The sequence below is a fragment of the Myotis davidii genome, unplaced genomic scaffold (genome assembly GCF_000327345.1).
Source record: "Myotis davidii unplaced genomic scaffold, ASM32734v1 scaffold184, whole genome shotgun sequence".
Classification (NCBI taxonomy): Eukaryota; Metazoa; Chordata; class Mammalia; order Chiroptera; family Vespertilionidae; genus Myotis; species Myotis davidii.
Window position 1 is genome coordinate 417,223 of NW_006297021.1, and position 22,779 is coordinate 440,001.

The following is a 22,779-nucleotide window of genomic DNA, read 5'->3' on the forward strand; positions in this document are numbered from 1 at the left end:
AGCCTTAGGAGGTCAGGTTAGCTGAGGACGTTTATTCCTCAAAACAGTTTTGTCTTAACCTCAGCAAAAGCTCTTTTTCATTTATCTTTGAAAACTGACACCAGATTTTCCCTGCTCCATGGTTCACATGGTGGCCGGGAAATGATCTCTCTCCCCAAGGCTCCCAAGTCTATGTTCTATAGACACGACCATTGAGCTTGATTGGCCGTCTCTTCCTAGTTCCAAATGCCAAGGGGGAGAATACTGTTTCTAATCAGCTGTAACAAGGGAGTCAGGGTCACGTGGTATCAAGAGAGCTGTTGAGAGGAACCCCAGCGACCCTGTACATTGGGGATGGTGGAAGGTGAGCTGGAAAAACAACATAAAATGCATCTACTGCCCCTGCTCAAAGATTGGCCATCGAAATGCAATTTAGTGCAAATGCCAACACAAGTTAGATAAGCCAGATTTGTGCTCAACAAAGCAGGTTAAACACTACGAGTGGAAGGATCTAGGCTGGCCTTTGAGAAAGTACCTGGGATGACGGTAGGCAAAGAGAAGCAGAGACAGACAGACGTGGATACAATAGAGACAGAGAGACCCACAGGTACCCTTCGTAATCTTTGGCGTCAGGATCCCCCACCCCCTTCACCTGTCTGGAACATTCCTGGGTCACTTACAGTACCCCACCTTTCATTATCGATATGTTCTTGCATCAGTCTTTTTAATGACTTTTAAGCAAGTGGCATTTAGAGGCTCTCTATTCATCATTGTGTTCACGGTACCATTTAAAATTCTCTTTGACAAAGCAGACACACATTTGTTAATCCAGTCGAGAGCAGATCTGCCATGGTGCCATGTCTAGTCTATCTAGTTGACCTTCAGAAAAATATGTCGCTCGTGCAAATAGATAAGCTGCACTAATTTTAAGACCTGCCTGGTCAGTACATTTAAAATATGACTATATGTAGTGGTCGAAGGGAAAAAATATTATTTCTAAAAGTTTTTGTCTTCTATGATTTGATCGTAACATCTGTCTTTTAAAAAAAGTGATATGCAAAAAAGCTTTATGAAATCTGCCTCCAAGTTTAGATATTTCAGAAAAGCTCAGTCCACCCGAGAACCTTGAAATGACTGTGTTGTAAAAAGAGAAATTATTCTCCTTTCATTAGGAGAGCCGACCAGCTAATCCAGGACGATAAGGACGACGCCATCCCATACTGCATCGCCGTTGGGGATGTGAGAAAACTGGTCCGCTTTTTCATGGCCCGGGGCCAGCTTACAGAAGCTCTGCTTGTGGCCCAGGTACAGGTGCAGTCACGCTGCGCACCTTGGAGAGCGGGCGTGGAAGGGAGAGGGTCCTGTAGACTGATCGCCGTCCTGACAGAGTCAGAGAAGGCCAGGGTCTGTGCCGTGGTCACACTGACCTCGTTTTAGGTCCTCACACTCACGCTTCTCTGAACTCGGAGCCTTTGTTCTCTGCTGAACGTTGCATGAGCTCGGCCAGCTTTCCCTGGTAACCAAGCACTGAAGCTTCACGTTCATACAACGGAGTTCACCTGTTTGTGGTTTTTATGGGTTTTTTTTTCAAATTCTAAGGTGGCTCCAAATTATGGTATAAATTTCAAACATGACTTAGGTATCCTTTGTTCAAAATACTAATCTGAAATGTGTCACTTACCAACAGTGAGCTAAAGATTAATTAAAGTAATGGTGTGTGCCCTAGCCGGTGGTGAGAGCATCGGCCCTGGGACTGAGGGTCATGGGTTCCATTCTGGTCAAGGGCACAGACCACGGTTGCAGGCTGGACCCCTGGCCCCAACTGGGGTGGGTAAGGGAAGCAACCAATCTATGTGTCTCTCTCACATTGATGTTTCTCTCTCTCTCTCTCTCTCCCCCGTCTCCCCCCACTCCCTAAAAATCAATGGGCAAAAAATATCCTTCGATGAGGATTAACACACACACACACACAAAGGAATATTGCGGTGAAGGCCTGGGGAGGAGTAGGGAGTGAGAGGAGGGGCTCAGTGGGGGAAAGAAGGGGACATGGTAATACTTTCAACAATAAAGATTAATTTTTTAAAAAAAAGAGTGATGAAAGTTTTCGTTCCATCCCAGGCTGCGTGTGAGGGAAACATGCAAACCTGCCACGTCCCCACCCCCGACGGAGCCTCCGGTCCTGAGGATGCCCGCAGGGAGGACTTCACTGGGTGAGTGGCGGCGCTGTGTTGGGGTCATAGGTTTCTATGGCTGGTTTCCCTCTCGGCATATTTCAGGGCCCCGTGGCCCGTCTTCCTTTGCACACACAGGACGTGGCAGGCTCAGGTCCCCCTGCATGTCCCACCAGGATCCAGGTCTACGGCAGTGTCCGACCCCAGGGGCATAGGGACATGCCAGCCACGTGGGGGCGGCCTAGACGCCCTTTAGCTTCCAGGAAGGCGAAGGGGTTTCAGTGTGGAGACTGCAAGGCCAGCACCCGAGTCCGAAGGCTGCGGCAGCCCGCGGGGAAGGGCTGTGTGGGGCCACTATGCTCCTTGTGCAGTCAGTGCGGACCGGGTCCCGGTGACATTGCTCATCACCCGTGGCCCCAGGGTTAGCGTCTGGGGTAGCATTTCAGCCTCTTGCAGAGAAGAAATCCAGAGTTGCGTTTGCAAAAGAAAGGGAACTAGAGTTCTCCAGAGTCTTTCCCTTTTCCAAATCTAGTTGCCCACCTTCCCGGCCTCTTCTCTCGGCTCCCATTTCGCCCTAGAACATAGGCCATTGGAACGTTTAGGACACTGACCGGGTAAAAGGGCCTTAAACGTTGGGCAGTGATGTGTTGGGACCAGCGTTTCCTCCTGGTTCTTGGCTGCCCTCGGCCATCCCACTCCTGCTCTTGCAGACCTAACACACACACTTCCCACGGCCCGTCACCACCCAAACCTTGGAAAGTGAGGGTTCCGCCTGCAGCTCTCCACAGGTTAACTGCCCCCTGCGGCCGAGTCTCAACTCATTCCACGAGGGGTGGCAAGTTTTGAAAATTAGGCTTTTTTCCTGACATTTGGGGGACTCACCAGCTCGTCTGCTAAGAAAGACTGCTGTCCTGATTTCCCCCAAGTCCGGCCTTCTACCTAAGTCCCGGTGTCCGGTGAGGTCCCTCCGATCCGCGCAGCAGCCTGTGGTAAGGGCATCAGCTCCCTTCCTGGGGCGCCTGCTGATATAGCATGTCCCCCTATCCTCCCCTCCTCTTCTCCCGAGGCTCCTGCACACGGCGAGCGCGCAGCTGGCGGAGTGGCACTTCCAGGGAGGCCGGGCGGTGCGGGCCGCCTGCTGCCACCTGGCCGTGGACGATGTGGAGGTACAGTGGGGTGCGGGAGCATGTGAGGGGAAGGGCGGGTGTCTGAGGGACAGCAGGCTGACTTCTGAGTCATATCCGGGTCTGCATGCTTTCCTAGCCGAGGGTGGCACTGCGCAGGCCCTGGGATCTGTCCTTCCATTTTAAATTTCTATCACAGCTGGCTCGAAGTATCTCACATAGGTGAGGAGCAGGGGGTGGGAAAGGGGAAGTTGCTGCACTGGCACTCCATTCCTGACATTTGAAAGATCTTATTTTACTTCAGTATGTTCTTTGCCAGTTATACTGTTGGGGTGTTTCCCACTGGACCCACTAATGGAACCAGGGAAATCCTAAGGAAAGATGCAGGCTTGGGGCTCCTGGCTCCTAGAACACGGCCTTCCTGGGATAATTGATACTCATCGGACACTTCTTAGGAAGCTTTTAAGAACTGACACTTTTGCCCTGCCAGGTGGCTCAGTGGTTGAGCATTGACCTATGAACCAGGAGGTCATGGTTCGATCCCCGGTCAGGGCTCATGCCTGGGTTGAGGGCTTGATCCTCAGTGTGGGGCATGTAGGAGGCAGCCGATCAGTGATTCTCTCTCATCATTGATGTTTCTATCTCTCTCTCCCCCTCCCTTCCTTTATGAAATCAATAAAAATACATTTAAAAAATAATTTACCTTTTTTTCTGATAGAAACTGAAGGACATATTGAGGACATTGCAGAGAGACGGTTGTTAATTACAAAGATATGAGCAAGCGCTCTAACTTCTAAACTTCTAACCTTAGAGAGTATTCCCTGTGTGTCCCTTTATCAGCTTTTCCGCTTGACATTGCCGTCACCCCCCCACGTCCTGGGTAGAAATAGTGCGGCGGGATTTTATAAGAATGCCTGAGTGTTGGCTGATGCACCCGGTCTGCTTCCTGAGCTGGGCGGGAGCGGTGCCCCTGCCCCCTGTGCGTCTCTGACCCTGCGGACATTGTTTCTCCCTGGCAAGCTGGCCATGGCATCCCTGCTCCGCGGGAACGAGCTGGAGTTGGCGGTCTGCGTGGGCACGGTCCTGGGCGAGTCGGCCGCCCCAGCCACCCACTACGCCCTGGAATTGTTGGCCAGAAAATGCATGATGATCCCTATGTGGTAAGAGCTCCTAAATGCAAGAATTGTATGGTGATGGAATGCGCCTCTTCAGTCTTGCAAGTCACATTTGATCATGTGTTGGGATATACAGGGTATCCTATTTTTTTCTTATTATCAGAAGCTAACATACAGTTGATACCTAAACTGGATGAGGACAGTACAAAAAGAAAAACTGCCAGAGAATCTCACTCATGAACATGGACGCAAAAAAACCCCAAATACTTAGCTAGCCAAAGTCAGGCCTATATAAAAGGATCACAAGCAACTTGCCTTTATACCAGAGAAATAAAGTTGGATAACTTTAGAAATACAATTAATATAATTTATCACATTAATGGAATACCATAGAAAAATCATATTATTGTCAGAAAGATACAGAAAGTCATTTGATAACAGTCAGTATTGGTATATAATAATAGTAATAAAATCTCTTAAATTAGGAATAAAAAAGAAATGTACTTAATCTGGTAATGAATACTTATAAAAACCTACCACAGACATTCTTTGTATTGGTCAAATATCAGAAAGCACCTTTTTTGAGAACAGGGTCTCCTTTTTTAATAAAAGATAAGATTGTGAGAGGAAAGGGGGTGTGAGAATGAAGTAACGGGCGTGTAATGAAATCTACCGTGGCCCATCCTGAATAGCCCAGCTGTAATTCCATAGAACTCCAAGCCCATAAAGCATCAGGAGACAGTAATGTGTGCATCTTAAGATTATCAGGACCACACATTCCCACATGTCAAATTCTGCATCCCTGCTCCTTGTCAGATCTTGTGTCTTGGTTTCAGGTTTGGAAAATAAGGTCACTTTTCCAATGGAGAGTAATGACTAAGGTGGTTTACCGGGGACTTGGCACAGGCCATTGCCCCGAACTCGGCCACGCTTTCAGGGACAGACCCTGGGAAGTGGTGGGGCGACCTGGGCCTCCCGGTCCAGTGGGTTCCCACTCACCTCTGCAGAGCCCCGTCCTCAGGGCCGACAGCCCTTCACCAGGGAGGAACGTTAGGAAAGATGTGGGGGATGCTGTCACTCAGAAGGTACGTGTTGAATAAAGATGGTTTTAGCCCAGCCGTGGGCAAACTACGGCCCACGGGCCGGATCCGCCCGTTTGAAGTGAATAAAACTATTGAAAAAAAAGACCGTACCCTTTTATGTAATGATGTTTACTGTGAATTTATATTAGTTCACACAAACACTCCATCCATGCTTTTGTTCCGGCCCTCCGGTCCAGTTTAAGAACCCATTGTGGCCCTCGAGTCAAGAAGTTTGCCCACCCCTGGTTTAGACTTTAATCTTCTCTCTCACCAAGTTACTTAGCACCTCGAGACGTTCTGGATAAGCTTGTTTGCCAGGACCATGACCTCTCCCCGCTGTCCATCGTGACCTCTCCCCACTGTCCACCCTGACCTCTCCCCGCTGTCCACCGTGACCTCTCCCAGCTGTCCACCCCTTGCACACACGCCACTCTTAAGATGAACTCTCAGATCCACCTCAGGCCTCAGTGAGTGGTCAGAGCCAGGATTCAAGGCCACATGAACGGTCTCCAAAGCGTGCACTCTTACCTAGGGTCTCAGTCAGTACAGCTGCTGTAACAAACACTCTGGCGGCTCATAGACAACAGAAATGCGTTTCTCACGGTTCTGGAAGCTGAGACCTTCAAGATCCAGGCGCTTGCGGATTAGGTGTCCATGGAGCTGGCCTCCTGATTAACAGTTGGCATCTTCCATTGTGTCCCATGGGGAGGGTGGCTCTCTGTGGCCTTGTCTACGACGGCACCAGCCCTGTTCATGCCAGCTCTGCCCCGCTGACCTGAGCACTTTCCAAGGCCTGACCTCCAAGTACCATCTCCTTGAGGGTTTGGTTTCCACGTGTGAGTTTGGGGCACACACATGCAAACTGCAGCAGCCATTACACAGTTCTGCCTCCTGTGGGGGCTGACTCAGGCAACACTGTCCACTATCCTTTCTGCCCACACGTGAGAGCTCTAGAGTGAGCCGGGCATCCCAGAGCTGTTCTTTGCCAGCACGCCGTGGCCCCCCCGCATCAGTGTATGCAATGCTGCCCCTTTGAGAGACCCAGGTCTCCCTCAGTCGAGAGCTGCAGTGGTCAGTCACCTCATCGCCATGGCTTCCCTCAGACCCATCCCAAAGCATGAGGCCTGTTCTGAGAGGTGACTGCCTCCATGTAAAGTCAGCACCCAATCTAAGGAAATGTGGTTTGTGTGTGTGTGTGGGTGTGTGTGTGTGTGTGTGTGTTTATGTGAAAGCAAAAAAAAAAAGGCAAACAGGAATAGATTCTGAATTTAAAAGAGTTTTAAAAATCTTTCAGCTGACTATATATCTTAGGTGCTTTTAATATAAAGCAAACGTCTATTTCCCTGTAACTCCCCCAGAAGTACTTCCTTTATATACCCATCGATACGTAGATATGTGTGCCGAAAACCAGGGCACAGTTCAAATTCCGAAATAGATGATGCTGATCAGTTATTCGCGGAGGAAGGGAGATCTGTAAGTCCAATGGCTAGTAGAGCTCCACAAATTTTAAAGAAAAATTAAGATAGCAGCATAGTTTCAATAGAATGTGTGTAACTTCATAAACCAAAAATCCTTCACATGTCTGTGTTTGCTGGTTAAAGTTTGCTGCTGGTTGGTTCTCATTGCCTGTCTATGGTATTCATATCCAGAATTGTTTTTTTCTAGCTTTCCATCCGATGAATACAGGTATCATCTACTTTTATAAAAGCTGCTTAATTAAATATTTATATTCTATAATATTGGGACACCAACTCTATATTAAGAAATTATCATTAACTGTTTTCACTTTGTCTTACAGAATGCCAATTTATTTCCACAATTTATAGCACATAAAACCTAAACACAGAGGAATGACAAAAGTTCCTATAACCTAGGCACAAAGCACTTGTGATTTTATACTTAGAGGTGTATAATAAGTGAACAGTGGCTCTCTACAATATAAAATAATAGCGGATTCAGCTAAGCAAATTGAATGTTAGTGTCAGAAAACAAAGTCATTCATAATTTTAGCAAGAACAGATGAATTACTCTAATTTGGAAATTGTAAACACATTTAAAGATTTACCTCTGCAATGATAATAGAAAATGAGACGCAACAAATTATCTCTATTCTATGCTCCCTATATTCTTGATTAAATATCTCTTAATGTTTTTAAAAATAGCTCATTCACATTAATGGCCGATCTAGATTTCCCGAAGGCTTCGCACAGAGGTGAAGGGGGGTTGTCTCAGTCCACAGCACACCTTCCTAATTCACACTTGAGGTATCGCCTCTACTGAAGTCATGCTGAATGTTTATCCGTTTCTTGAAAGCTGAATAATAACATCTCAAACTATGATAATTAGTGTTTTCTCAGTTACGATGCATGCAACCAAAAACTCTCCATCTAGTGATTTTAGAAAAGAATTTTATAAAAAATACTTTTTTATTTCTTTGAATATATTTTTATTGATTTCAGAAAGAGGGAGGGAGAGGGAGCAAGAAACATCCATGATGAAAGAGAATCATTGATTGGCTGCCTCCTGCACACCCCCTACTGTGGATCAAGCCCACAACCTGTGCATGTGCCCTGACCAGAAATCAAACCGTGACCTCCTGGTTCATAGGTCAGTGCTCAATCACTGAGCCACACCAGCTGGGCAAAAAACGTATTTTTAATGTAAAGCTGCTGTATATGCAATTTCTTTCACACCTTAGTTTTAAGTGATTTATTCCATTGATCGCATCTCTAAAAATGTAAATGAGAAAATTGCATTTGTGTGTGACTTCCACCTAATGTTTAACAGATAGGCAGGATGCCCAGCTTCCAAATGTAACCTACGTACTCCAATGAGGACACCCTGTCCATGGCTGGTGAGCATTCACTTCACAGTCTGTCATTCATTCCAAAGCACAGATCTAATTCAACTCAGTGTGATTAGGCAATTATACAGTGACAGAATCCATTGTGAACATGTGAAGACTCCGTTTAGAGCTTTAAAAACTATTTAGAGCCTGGCCGGTGCTACTCAGTGGTTGAGCGTTGACCCTTGAACCAGGAGGTCAGGGTTTGATTCCCAGGTCAGGGCACATGCCTGGGTGGCAGGCTCGATCCCCAGCAGGGGCGTGCAGGAGGCGGCCGGTCCATGACTCTCCCGCTTTCCCTTCCTCTCTCCGAAATCAATAAGAACATATTTTTAAAAATAACTATTTAGGAATCTCATCACACATTTTTCCTCCACGCCCTTTGGTTCCTGGAATCCGTGCTGAGAGCAGCATGGTTAAGCGGGAGGTTGGTGCTGTTGTGAAGGTAAGACAGCGTGGGAGGTACCCTGAGCCTCCTTCCTCGGACTCAGTTCTCGTGTTGTGTGTGGAGTTTTGTGTTCATGGGCGTTTCCCCTTTTGTTATGTGGCCAGGAATTTGGCAGCCGATCTGCTCCGGATGATTCCCGATAATGAACTTCAGCTGGTGAAGCTCTGTGCCTTCTACCCCGGCTGCGAGGAGGAGATGAGCGATCTCCGAGAGAAGGTAGTTGGGGACGCAGCACCGTGACTTAACTCATTTCAGGTTCAGGGATTGAGATACAAACAGAGAAGCAAAGATATGGTCTCCCTGGGCCCTTGTACATATACAACAAAGACGATCCTAAGAAGTAACTGTTACTGAGCTTCTGCCCTGTGCTTGGAACTCTTCTAGATGTTCACATGTATTTATATTTTACTCTGTCCTCACGAAACCCTGAAAAGCAGGGGGTTTTGTTCCTATCGCATAAAGAAAGCACAGAGGAGGGAAGGAAGCTGTTGCCTAAATGGGTGAACGGTGGGCGAGACCACCAGCCTCAATGCCTGTCCTCGCCCCCACTGCTCCCCACTGCACTCAAGGTGCATGGATGCCAACTTTTAAAAGTAGACAGTTTAAGGCCTTTAAAAGAATTGATAACGTATAATGAAATTTGCATGCATTTTTCTTAAGCGCTTTAAAAGAATGCTCCTTTGCAGAATATAGGAATTTATGTACCAAGATTATATATAAAACAACCCAAGTGTTCCACAATAGGGAGGTTATATGTTTATATAGCTTGTAGGACATTTCTGTATGTTAGTGCTACTAATGCATTAAAAAGATCTTGAAGTTCTGTTTTTCTTGACATCAGTCCGCTGTAAAACAAGTGAAGAGCAGATTATGACACTACGCACATGCCAACGTGATTTTCATTTTGAAAATGACTACACAGCATATTTAAGAAGATACATATAGTTCTTTTGAGAAAAAGATAAAAGTAAAAAATGTTCTCACTTTCAACTCTAAAAATAACAAAGATTTTTTATTTATATGAACCTTGATGTTCCCCCCAGCGTGAGTGGCCCTATTCATTCAATAATGGGCACTTACTGAGTATTGTGTTAATATAGATAAACCAAGTGTGTGTGTGTGTGTGTGTGTGTGTGTGTGTCTGTGGTGTCTGTGTGAGTGTGAGAGTGTGTGTGTGTTTGTGAGTGTGTCTGTGTGAGTATGAGAGTGTGTGTGTGTGAATGTGTGTGTTTGTGAGAGTATGAGTGTTTGTGAGAGTGATATCAGAGAAAATACTTGTGAAAAGATAAATGTTGAGAGTTACCAATGGGTTGTGAGCTGAGTGACTTTAACTTCCTTATACGCTTTGTCTTCCCTGACTCGCTTTATAAATGAGCTGTGCTTTGCTCATAAACATAACAAATGAAAATTATTTTCGGTGGAAATCGATGCACATGGAAGGGAGAGGGATGCTGTTTTCGGTTGCGCTTTACGTGGCTGCGCAGTGTCTTACTGCACACGGGCATGTCCTTGGCCCAGGAGGCTTAGGGAGATTAGCCCCTGGCTGCGATCACAGCCGTTAAAGATGGGCCAGAGGGGCGGGAAGGTCTCCACCAAGTCTTTTCACCGCACGCACGTTCTAGAGAACACAATTACTGTATCGTCAGACTCTGTTAATAACACTTCAGAGAGACTGGTTAGAATGTGTGAAGAAGCGACTAGCTGGACAACTTCACAAGTAGTACAGACAATTATATATTCAAATATTATGTTACTTACACAACTTCCAGAACTTTAAGATTCAACAAGAATTACAGGGGTGATCACCTTACTCCTCTTGTCCTATCCTATTTGAGTGAGAAATTTAAATGGGGACCACTGTTTTTACCAGTTAACTGCCACGCGTCTAAAACGGAAACCATCCCTTTTTCTTCCATATGCGCTGGAATATTTACAAATTTAAGTTACATGATCTTCTTTACAAACCCAGAGACGTCACCAGCAAGTCTGATTGTAAAATTGGGCAACCAGAGTTGATACGCGAGGTTTGCGGCTATAGATGCGGGTGGCGTGTGGGGCAGGTCCGCCTCCTGCCTCTGTAGACGCTGATGGCGTCCAAGGGGTTCATCCCCTCCGCTCTTTGAGCGTTCCTCAAAGTGAAGAAGCCTTTTTTTAATCTAGCCAGGCACAGTACCACGCACATAGGAGTTGCCCAATAAATAACTGTTGTTTACTGAGTAGAGATAGGAAACAATAGGAGATGTCATACACATGAGAGCTCCTGTATTGTAGTTTGTGGTGATTTTTCTGAGAGGTTGAGTGATCTGTAATGTTAAATATATCTAATTTTTAAACAACAGAAACTATTGAATAAATGCATTAGTAAGTAAGTGAATTGAATAAACCTTTTCGGTCACTTAAGGGGATATAAGAGAAAAGTGAGGGGAAGAGGGTGGCAGGTACCCCAGGAGAAGGGACAGGTGACCTCACGGGGGTGAGGCACACTTTCCGGAGTCAGAACACAAACCATTTCTTGCTGTGGCAGCTCATTGCAGGGGTGGCCAGAGTGGTGGGAGCCAGAGCATCAAACTGTTTGTCAGTGTCACTCAGACACTAACCAACACATTCAACAATTTAACTGAACCAACCATGGGCATTATTGGAATTTGATCCAGGAGATAACGTAATTCCTGCCTCGTTATGGAAGCAGAACTCACCTGCAGGAGGAATAGACTGGGTTTTAACCAGATTTTTAAAAATGGAGACCATGAGTAGTACTGCTTCTCATGCCACAGTGATGACATTCCATGGGCTCCAACCCCACACAGTGGAGGATTTCCGGACGGCAAAGCTAAAACTTGTAGAGCTTGTACAATCATTGAAATGAAGCTGCTTTGTCTCAGAGGCCACATGAAATTACTGTATTGTGTACAGTAGCTCTTTACAATGGTCAGCATATTTGTTCTAAAATGACCATCTCAGCATTTTTTCCTAAGTTACAGCTGCAGGCACCAGTCCCAATATCACAACCAAGGCAATTCACTTCCACCTCTTTTATTAGGTGATGGGTGGTAAACACCACTGACTCTTGGGTAACGTCCTATTTATTATTATTAATTATTATCACTATTATTATTACACCTTCAAGATAGCTTTATAAATACATTTTAGTATAAGTTATTTTATGCACATCTATTTTGAGTAACTTTCATAAGGAATAAATATGAAGCTTATTTAGTACTTATACTGTTACTTTTATCTCTGCACATTTTGGTGATGTTGATCTCAACCCGATGATTTTCTAGTGCAAGCTGCCCCCCGTAGGAGAATGTATGCAGTTGGCGGAGACAGCGCACGCAGACGGCAATGTGTTTGAAGCTGTAAAGTATTACTTGTTAAGTCAAGAACCTGAAAAAGCCCTTCCTGTTGGTGTTGACTTCGTCAAAGGTGAGTGTTTAGTTGGTAGAGACATTTAAAATCTGCTCATTTACCTCATATTTTCATTCATGCTGCTAAAAAGCTTTCACATCAAGCACTAGCCACCCTACCTTGAGAAAGGAAAGACACTGCTGACCATCTGGGTGGGGCCTGAGAGAGGGTGGGTGGGTGAATGAATACCTGTGATCTGATCCCAGGGACAGATAGGACTCACCAGAAGGGAGCTGATCGCATGGGCTCAACAGTGGGTGAAACATGAACGCTGCTACTTAGAGACTCTTCATTTTGTTCTGTTTTGCCAGAACACATCAGTAGTTCCGATTGGACTTTGGATGCCATTCACCCCGTTCTTGACCTGCTGAGTTACATTCAGACGGAGAAGTTACTCCTGCCCACGTGTACCGAGTGAGTACCTTTCCCCAGAACCCATCACTCCAGCCACGTGGTGTTTCACGGGGGCTCTGCGAGTTTTGGTGTTTAGATCAAGAACTAAGATCGTCTTGGACAGGTAGAAGGACATGTCGAAAAAATTATGTTTTTATCTGTTGTCATCTTAAGAAAAAGTGCAGAGGTCAGTTTGAACCAGGAATCATAAATCTTAGTGGGCTCCTTTACTAATAGTGCTTGTATGTTTATATAGGTATGTACACACACATACACACATACACACCAGGTTCAAATGGGGCTAATTTAAAGCTTTTGGGTGGTTTTGGACCTCACAGTCCTGAGAAACTGGTGGTCTTATCTGTTAACTCTCTGTGTGTGCAAAGCATGCTGGGTTGGGGAAGAAGTGAAAGCGCTAGGACGTCAAAGGTGGACGCCGCCCCCAGAAACACGTGTCATTTAAGGCAGTTAAGGCAGGGGTGGGGAACCTTCTCTGCTGAGGGCCAGTTGGATATTCACAACATCATTCTTGGGCCACACAAAGTTATCAACTTAAAAACTAGCCTGCTCTATTTGGTCAAACATATCATTAGCTCACCCCTCATGCCTTGGCAGGGCCAGACCAGATGATTTCACGGGCCTTACGCGGCCCTCGGGCCAGAGGTCCCCCCACCCCTTGTTCAAGGTCACTGTTCCATGTGGCTGAGGTCCCGAGACTGTGGATAATCTGTGATGGAGGCCTGGGCCCCTTTTGCTTGATGCCCGTGTGGGACGGTGAAGCCATGTCTGCACGCGTGGCAGATCCCAGGCAGGAAGGTTGTGGGTGAGAGTCCGTGTGACAGGGATTCCTACTCGGACCCGGCAGCTCCCGAGGAAGCGAGCGCATGAAGAAGCAGCGGAGCAACCGAGAAAAACAAGAAGGCGAGAGTGAGATAACGTTGAAGACCTGTGTTTTGACAAATTTGTGAATTTGTCAGAGCACGACGCCTGGCTGAGTTGCCTGGTGAAGGCAGCACCCTCGAGTTCAGAAAATGTTCTAAACAGAGTTTGCTGTCAGTGTCACCCATTAAAACAGACACAAGTACAGTAACTACAGATGAGAATGATGCCCTAGACTTCACTGGGATTCTTAAACCGAACCATCTTCCCCCGCAGAGCGCGGAACGAGCTGCTCATACTGAGTGGCTACGCGGGCGCGCTGCTGGCCGCCAGGAGGCAGTACGCGAGCATCGTCCCCGCGCTCTATGAGTACACGAGGTAGGGCACCCCTGCTGCCGGGAGAGGAGGGGGTTCTTCACTGAGCGGTGTCCCCAGTACTGCCACACGCGCCCGTTTATCCGCTGAGCCTGCGCTGTGTCACTCCGTGAGGACGGGTGGGTCCTGCGTCGCCGGGCCCTGCCCCTTGGCCCAGCTCTGTCTTAAAGCACGCAGCCGCGTCCCCTCCTCCCCACCAGCTGACATTGTCCGACTGCTCCCGCGTGCTTTCTTACTCCCAACATCCATGTTAGTGCAGACACACTGCCCTACAGTAGCCGTGCGTGGCCATCAGACAGCAGAGTTTGGCTTCTCGAACCGTCCTCCCTGCATTATGCAGCTCATGTATCCGTCCCTCCCTCCTCAGGCTGTCACCCAGCCCACAGCTGGGGACCATCCATGACTCGCCAGCACTTACAGGCTAACTACACAGTGAGCAGGCACGCGCGCGCGCACACACACACACACGCACACACACACACTCAGGTATACACATGGATTTTTGAACAATAGCTGTGAAATCTACAATTGCAGCTGTTTGTTTGCTTTCCTGGTGTCTTAGTCTGAGATGCCAGCTGTTATTTCTTTCTCACGCCGCAGCCAGCTGTTGAAACGTCGGGAGGTGTCCGTGCCTTTGACCATCGAGCGCCTGTCCGAAGAGCTGGAGGCGTGGAGAGCCTGCACGCAGCCCGTCCACCCGTGAGTGACTCTGACAAAGAACGGGAATGCTTCGTGTCCACAGGCTCATTCAGAATGCGATTGTTGTTATTCACGCGAGCAAAAGCAGGACTCTGGGTTTGCTTAGCAGATAGTCAGTAATAATTTACAATGCTGCCCTTTTTCTAAGTCCTTCATGTTTGCTGTAAGTTGCGTCTAAAGTTGATTTGGCGTCATCTATGAAGGGGGGTTGAAAAGCATCAGGACTGTTTCTAGTCTAAGCCTTAATGATTCCGTGATTTTACAAAAATGCAAATGCAATGTGTGTTGACACACAGATCATCAGAGGACTCTCCCTACACACCCGCTTCCGAGTCACAGAGAAGGGTGTACGCAGCCCTGCTCCGGAGGCTGCAGGCCGAGCCGCTCAGAGGGATGGTGGGGCCGGACTATGTGACGGGATCCCACCTTCCCAGCCATTCGGACGCTCACATCTCTTGTCTCACGGGGTTAAAAATCCAGGTACTGTCTAACGGGGCTGCGAATTTCATGCATCAGGCCTCCAGTCTACAAATAATTTGTTGACAAGCTGTATTATTTGAAATCATGCTCAGAAACCTGGTAACTTTAGAACATAAATAAGCAAGGTTTTTGTGTTTGAAAATGTGCTTTTCCTTCTAAGAGCTGAGCAATACAGATTGAAAGGGGTTTTTTTTGTTTGTTGTTATTTTTTTGCATTTAGTTCTTCAGAACTGCCCTTGACATACGGACTAACTGATATAACTAAATTATAGATCTGCTGGCAAATCACACATTTGGCGCAATTTTAATTATACAGACACACACACACACACACACACACACACACACACAGCAGGTTCAGAGGTTCTGGCTTGAATAACTTCCTAGCTGTGAAATTAAACAGTTAAGTACGTTTAAGGCTATGGCGAGGCATATCTGCCTTTATAAAATGGTAACTTTGTAGCATTTAACAGATTAACATTACCTGTTATCTCTGTTAACACTGCTGTATTTAGAGATCTCAAATTATGAAACTAAGTCCTATTTTGAAAGACATCAGGATATATATAACATTAAGATGTTTTAAAATGTTTTTATAGTTGTAGCAGTTAAAAAAACTAATTTTTCTCATATTTTTTTAACATTTGTATTGAATTTATTGGGGTGACATTGGTTAATACAAAGATAGAGGTTCCAGGAGTACAATGTTTAATACATCACTGTATATTGTATTGTGGGTTCGCCACCCAAAGTCAAGTCTATATTTTTTCATTTCCTGTCAGCACCGTGCAAACATCACCTGTGGGTTTTCTATTGGAGGGATTGTCTTTGTTTAAAAACATGTTGCGGATTTTTATTCCTCTTCTTCCCTCAACTCTCGCCGTGTGCAGGGCCCCGTGTACCTCCTTGAAGATGGGAAATCCGCCATCTCCCTGAATGATGCTCTGATGTGGGCCAAGGTGAATCCCTTTTCACCTTTAGGGACTGGCATTCGCCTCAACCCGTTCTGATGGAAGGCTGTTCTCCGGCTTCATTGTGTCTTGAAGACCTTTTATTGGTTAGTATTAACCTCTATTGCCCATGAGCTGAAGGTTGGGAGGAGGAGAGGGGGAAGTAGGGAATAACGGTCGATTTTATTCATTAAGTTCAAAAAATAAAATATTTATATACTTTTGAGAAAAAATAGGTGTCTCCTTTATAAAATAGAATAGCCATATTTGGGGGAAAGGAAATATTTGAGCTATAAAGGACTGAATGAACCATCGAAAAGAGCACATAAGACTTTCACAAAGCGCAGAAGGAACCCAGGTATTTATTGTTGAGGCAGGAAAGGGTGCGACCCCTAGGACAGTGCTTGGTGTGCAGTATAATCCTACTGAACACTCGAAGGACCGGGGTTCCAGGCATCGATGCGGAAGGTGTGTGGGCTGAGCGTCCGTTCACAGACACATACCTTGTCTTCTATTTAATGTATCATAAACCGCTGGTTTTAGCTCATCTTTAATAAAAGTTTACAGTTATAAGTTTAATATATATCAATAAATAGATACACAATCAAAATACTTTATTAATCCTCGTCCAAGGATATTTTTTAAATTGATTGTTTAAAGAGAGAGGAAGGAAGAGAGAAATAAAAACATCGATATAAGAGAAGCATACATCCGTTGCCACCCCTACACTCTCCACCCCTGACTGGGGATCAAACCCACAACCTAGGTATGTCCCCTGACCCGGATTCGAACCTGCAGTCTTTTGGTGTTCAGAACAGACGGTGTTCCAACTAGCTGAGCCACATGGAGAGAACATTACCAAGGTTTCTATCTAAAATTCAAATGTCCAATTATAAAGGAATCGGTTCTATAAGCATGAAAACAACTGGGGAGTGAAAACCAAAATGCAGTGGCATCTGTATGAGAATTTGCATTTTATGATAATTGACTGTTTTAAAAGAGACTGGATATGTATAGATATTAATTTTCATTAATGCACGTAATACTGACATAATCTCTAATCGATTTATATTGACTATAACTGAATTTATTTGATGAAATTTAGTTTGAAGTAAATTTCCTGTAACTAGGATATTAAAAGTTTGGATATAGTATGTAAATTCAGGTTTTTAAAATATTAATTAAAAGAGTAAAGCTACAAAAAAGAAAAGCCTGAGGCATGGCCATAAGTATCTCAGTTGTTCTAGAATTCTGCCTTTGAAATTTATGAAATGAATGCATTTCAGGAAGAACAGTACTTTTATACTCGAGTCATGCAGAGTTTATAATATAGATGTTTTTGTCTAATAATCGTTGTTATTATCTTTAAACTTGTTGCATTTAAAATATTTTAACATTTTTCTTAAACGGCTTCTTAAAACAGAAAACAATATATACTATATACCTATCTATCACATTGATCACTTCTAACTCATTAAATTTCATTTTATTAAAAAAATTAATATTATAAACGAGAATGTATGCAACTCAGAGAGGCAGTGGGTAATATAAAGTGTATCTGAGCATTTTTTAACCCTTGGTGATAAATGTAACAGAATTGTTTATTAATTGGAATATGTGTACTAGAATTGCCTTACTTCAAAATGAGTCTAAATCAGTGGTTCTCAACCTTCTGGCCCTTTAAATACAATTCCTCATGTTGTGACCCAACCATAAAATTATTTTCATTGCTACTTCATAACTGTAATGTTGCTACTGTTACGAATCGTCATGTAAATATCTGATATGCAGGATGGTCTTAGGCGACCCCTGTGAAAGGGTCATTCGACCGCCAAAGGGGTCGCGACCCACAGGTTGAGAACCGCTGGTCTAAGTCCTACCATATTCCTCTTTATTCTGTTTTAAATAAAAAAGCCTATCTTTTGTGCTTTAATTCCTTCAAAAGCCATCATTGAGTTTAAGTTATACATATATAAGTAATGACATTTTGTATTTTAATGAATGCAGGAAAAACATATTTTTATGTATAAAGTATGCAAAAAATCATGTCTGAAATCTAAACTGGGCTGATTCAAGTGCAATTCCATTATGCTTTGACATCTACAATGTTCTATACCTTAATGTTAATTTTAACTATGAATTCTTTGCAGAATTGTAAATGTCATTTGACTATGTCAATCTGTATATATTGTACCTTAATATGAAATAATTTTTTAAATTATAAAAGCATTTTCCTTGGTTAGATTTCATATGCATGACAATCCCATAAATAATATGAGCTTATTTTACTATTTGAAGATGTCCAGAGTGTGGACAAATAATTTCGCAGGTTTAAACCTGCCTTTATGGAGGAAGTCTCATAAGACAGTGAATTTTAAAAGGACTGGGAAAATTTTTTCTCTCTAACATGACCAGGTGTTTCACAAAATTGCCATATCAAAATGATTTACATGTTGTGAAAACCTCTGATTTTTATGTCAGTCAATAAAACATAAATTTCCACAAGACCATTCGGATGTGCTCAGGAACATGGTCGCATTAGCAATGACTGTGTTTTGTTGTCCCTAGGGTAGGAAAAATGGCTTTTTTTTGGTCTTCAAAGGTATTCTGAATGTAGCATACGCATCACACATTATTTGTAAAATGGGTATTTCCTATTTAGTGCACCCGTAACACGGAAGTTATGTTTACAGTGCACTCCTCGTGAGTGCTCATTGTACCGTATCTTTGAAACATTTGTACGTAAATAAATTGAAAACCGCTTCATGCTGCATTGAAGCAGCATGTGACTGTGCATGTAGTTGTCTAGGTGTGTATGTACGCACGTACTCCAGGTCCCCCAGGGAAAGCCAGGTGTGACATGGTTAGCCGGTAGGGTGAGCATCAGTCTTGTCCCTGACGCTCCGCTCCTTCCCAGGGCACTGCGGTGTGAAGGGTGGGCTGTCCATCAGAGATTACCCTCCCCGGGAGGAAGCCTACAAAAGTCACGCCACGGACCGTCAGAGGGAAGACCCTCCACGCACAGGAGACGACGACTATGTAAACCGCCACGTGAGCAGGAGAGAGCAGCAGGGTCTTCCGTGGCCCTGAGGAGCATTCTGCCACCTGATGGACAGGACCCTGTTCCTGAGGTGGCCTAGCTCCCAGGAAAGTCTGTCCTTCCTTCCTTCCCTCCTTCCTTCCATCAAAGAGGCTCTGAGCCAATGGCCTTCCTAAGATGTGCCCCAGCGTTGGCGTCCAGGGCACACTCATCCCCGAAGTTCTCACAGTTCCCCACTCTGCTCCGTACGCGCTGCCCTCACTCACTCACTCACTCACTCTCGGGGAGGAAGCCTGGGGACCATTTCCTATCTCTCCCAGCCCTCCGCCCTCCCTCAGGGTCCTAGGGACCGGCCACAGGCCACGGGGGACGGGCTTTTCCAGGAGGTTGAACGCAGTGTCAAGAGGAGAGAGCAGCGTGTTTGACTGTTTATCCCGACCCAGGCCTTTTCCTGGGAACTTCAGCTGCCTTCTTCCTAACACCCTACCCTGGGATCGGGAATGGATGGCTTAGTGGTGATTCCCACCAGCTGCGACTTAGATGTGTCCTGTTAGAACGCAAGGCAGCAGGTAGGGACCCGAGAGCTGGTTAGGACGTGCATTTGGACTGAATCCTTTACCGCAGATCAAACCAGATTCTAAACACCCTCCTAAGAAGTCTTCTCTTTCTTTTACTGAATGTGCTCTCCCCCAAAATGTAAAACCAAACAAGGAAGTCTCCGGAGGTAGAAATTCTAATAAAACTGTGGAAGCCTTCCACACTGCGGGAAAAGTGACCGAGGGTAGCTGGAAACTGACCCACACACGGTGGGACTTACCATGTTCATCTGGGAAGCCAAAGGGACTGTGAACAAGATGGCGTCTCACAGGAGTGGTTCCAGTTGAAGAAAATGTCTTAAATACGAACCTAACATTTCCAAAAGATGGAAGAGAACCGCCTTTCAGGATGCCAGCCTGCTGTGGTTTCCCTTCAGTGAGAGCGTGGGGGATGGCGGCAGCCCGTGGGCACATTTAGATGGAAGAAACGGGTCGCTAAACCCCAGACCAGTTTCTAAGTGAAGGTCTTCCTTCTCCACAGCTCGGTCTCAAGGAAGGACGCCGGTTTGTAAGAAACATTAACGGCTGTTTATGGACCTGGGCAAGATGGTCTGTGGGCCAATGTACAAGGATCATCGTTCAGAATAAATGTTTTTATTTATAGATGTGATGTGTAAATAAACACTGTCCGGCTGCCTAGTGACTCTTTTCATTTCTAATGAGGAAAATATCACAGAGTACAGTCACCATTCCTACCAGCTCTCTGGGGAAGACCTGTTGCTCGCCGAGGTGAGTTGTGTTTAACTGCACCCTTACGGTGATCTGGGCTCATTCTGCGCTAATTAATTTGCTTTGTGTTTTCCACGGGATGTGGCACAGGTGATGTTAATAAACGGTTGTTGAATGGGATTGAGAAGAAAAAACAGCCCAAGAATGGATACGACAACCACTTTAATTTACTTTCCATTGAAGTATCAGCTAAGGAGGCGATTTTGTCCCTTTAACGTGGCAAAGGTGGCGGCAGCCCTTCTTCAAGTCCATGAGGGGTTTCCAAGGTCACCTGTCCAGGTCCGGACAGGCGCCGTCTCAGGGCCGAGAGAAGGTGTTCCAGGCTGCGTCCCCTGGGTTGGTTTCCTACTTGCCAGCGTTGCCTATATTTGCCGGAATATTTTTAAAGCAAAGTTAAAATCAGTGTGTTTAGTAATTATGTACGCAACCCCCCATGTTTCTGATATATCAAAGGTGCGCACAGCGCAGGGCCGCAGGCGGAGATGGGCTCATCACCACAGTAGCCATAAATAAGAGCTCCGGGAGGCGCCAGCAGGGCCTAAAAATACCCGCGGCTTATTTTCATCCGGAAGATGACTCAGCTGTTTTTAAATGTTTCAGAAACAGCTGAGGCCACTGCACACGACTCCAGAAGCCTTGCTGTGGCACGCGCCGTGCACACCCGCTGCTGGAACTCTGAGCAGCCAGCCGGCCACCCAGGCCCTGCAGCTCACTCACTTCTCAAGGGACAGTCCCGTTGCAACTAAGAAATCTATATTCTTTGGCCCATCATGTTGCTTATGCTAGATTTAGGTAAACTGATCGAGGAAGTTAAGTGTTAGAAAAAGAAAAAAAAAACAGCTTGCCCGGTGTGGCCCAGTGGTTGAGCATCAACCTAGAAACCAGCACCCAGATGGCTCCCACAGTAGGAGGGCCTCTGCTTGGGAAGCTCCCCTGATGGGGCCCCATCTCTCTATCAAGAGCACAACAACGCCCTGGCCAGTTCGGCTCAGTGGATAGAACGTCGGCCCATGGACTGGAGGGTCCCAGGTTCCATTCCGGGCAAGGGCATGTACTTCAGTTGCAGGCTCAGTCCCTAGCTCTGGTTGGGGCATGCGCAGGAGGCAATCAATTGATGTGTTTCTCTCACATCGGTGTTTCTCTCTTTCTGTCTCTCCCTCTCCCTTCCACTCTCTTTAAAAATCAATGGAAAAATATCCTTGGGTGAGGATTAACAAGAAAACAAGAGCAAACGACGAGTCAACCAACTGTGGCATCATTTTAGACCGAAGGCTGAGACCAGCATTTTAACTCTTTTTAAAAATGTCAATGAACACAGCAAAACAAACAAACCAAAAAATCCCTTTTCACAGATAGAAAGTTAAAGGTCACAGCAAAAGCACGTACATAGAACAGAAACGTCCCGCGGCCGTGGATTCGCTGCTTTGGGCTTGTGGCGAGAGACCGGGGCAGAGATGTGGTCCAGAGTGAGCTCTCCCACGGTCGGTTTGACTTCAAACCTGCCTGTAAAATAGACACAAACGTCGTTTCTTAGGAATTCACGGTGGCCATTGGCAAAATAAAGCCCCGCGATTTAGAAATTCAGCAAATTGTGTAGATACCCGTTTCCCCATAATCCTAGGGGTGCTGTGACCACAGAGCTTGGCACTCCTCTCCCCGCAGTGCTTGCCTTCTTCATGCACAAAATAGTTGCTTTAAAAAGTTACTTTAAGCCCGGCTGGTGTGGCTCAGTGGTTGAGAGTGGACCCATGAACCAGGAGGTCTCAGTTCGATTGATTCCCGGTCAGGGCACATGCCTGGGTTGTGGGATCCATCCCCAGAGTGGGGCGTGCAGGAGGCAGCCAATCAATGATTTCCCCTCACCACTGATGTTTCTCTCTCTCTCTCTCCCTCTCCCTTCCTTTTTGAAATCAATAAAAATATATTTTTTATAAATCAAGGAAATCAGAAGGCAGGAGGACAATGGCTGCTTTCGGCGGGAAGCGTAGAGAATGCTATCATAGAGGACGCACAGGGGAATGTGAAGGCACCGGTGATGTTCTGTTTCTTACAAGGGGGTACACACATGTATATGCATTATATGCTGCATGTATGATACATTTCACAGCAAAACGTTAGTGTCTGAGAACATCCCAAAAATCTGAACCTAAAATTTACAGCTCTGCCTCTGCTCAAATTCACAAGTAGAACAAAGAAGAGACACAGAAAGTGACAGAAGCTGGTAGAACAGACACGATAAAGGAAGGACAAAACATCTGTCTCACAATTAATTAGGGAGGGAGGTCAGGTTGCGGCTCTCCGCTCCTTCCAGAGACTAGAGTAAGATGGCTCTTCGGAAAACTGGGTTCAAAAAAGGGAGCGAGAAATCCTGATGACCTACACCCGCCTCGCTCCGGGATGGCGTGGGTGTCTAGGTAATGACGAGTCTCCCAGTGTCTGCAGTCGGGGTGGGGGGGGGGGGGGGGG

The 22,779-nt window shown here is 45.7% G+C and overlaps 1 protein-coding gene across 1 annotated transcript in view; it reads left to right on the forward strand.

The window, feature by feature from the left end:
• WDR17 (WD repeat domain 17) overlaps window positions 1–16,527 on the forward strand; it is a 92,102-nt gene extending 75,575 nt beyond the window's left edge. The window contains exons 19-30 of the mRNA XM_015569759.1: window positions 1,152–1,284; window positions 2,098–2,189; window positions 3,217–3,316; window positions 4,295–4,434; window positions 7,137–7,157; window positions 8,869–8,980; window positions 12,049–12,190; window positions 12,484–12,586; window positions 13,721–13,822; window positions 14,420–14,518; window positions 14,815–14,998; window positions 15,889–16,527. Coding sequence (XP_015425245.1) covers window positions 1,152–1,284; window positions 2,098–2,189; window positions 3,217–3,316; window positions 4,295–4,434; window positions 7,137–7,157; window positions 8,869–8,980; window positions 12,049–12,190; window positions 12,484–12,586; window positions 13,721–13,822; window positions 14,420–14,518; window positions 14,815–14,998; window positions 15,889–16,008 — 1,348 coding nt within the window. The 3' untranslated portion in view covers window positions 16,009–16,527. The remainder of the gene's footprint in view (window positions 1–1,151; window positions 1,285–2,097; window positions 2,190–3,216; window positions 3,317–4,294; window positions 4,435–7,136; window positions 7,158–8,868; window positions 8,981–12,048; window positions 12,191–12,483; window positions 12,587–13,720; window positions 13,823–14,419; window positions 14,519–14,814; window positions 14,999–15,888) is intronic.
• Window positions 16,528–22,779: the final 6,252 nt, after the last annotated feature.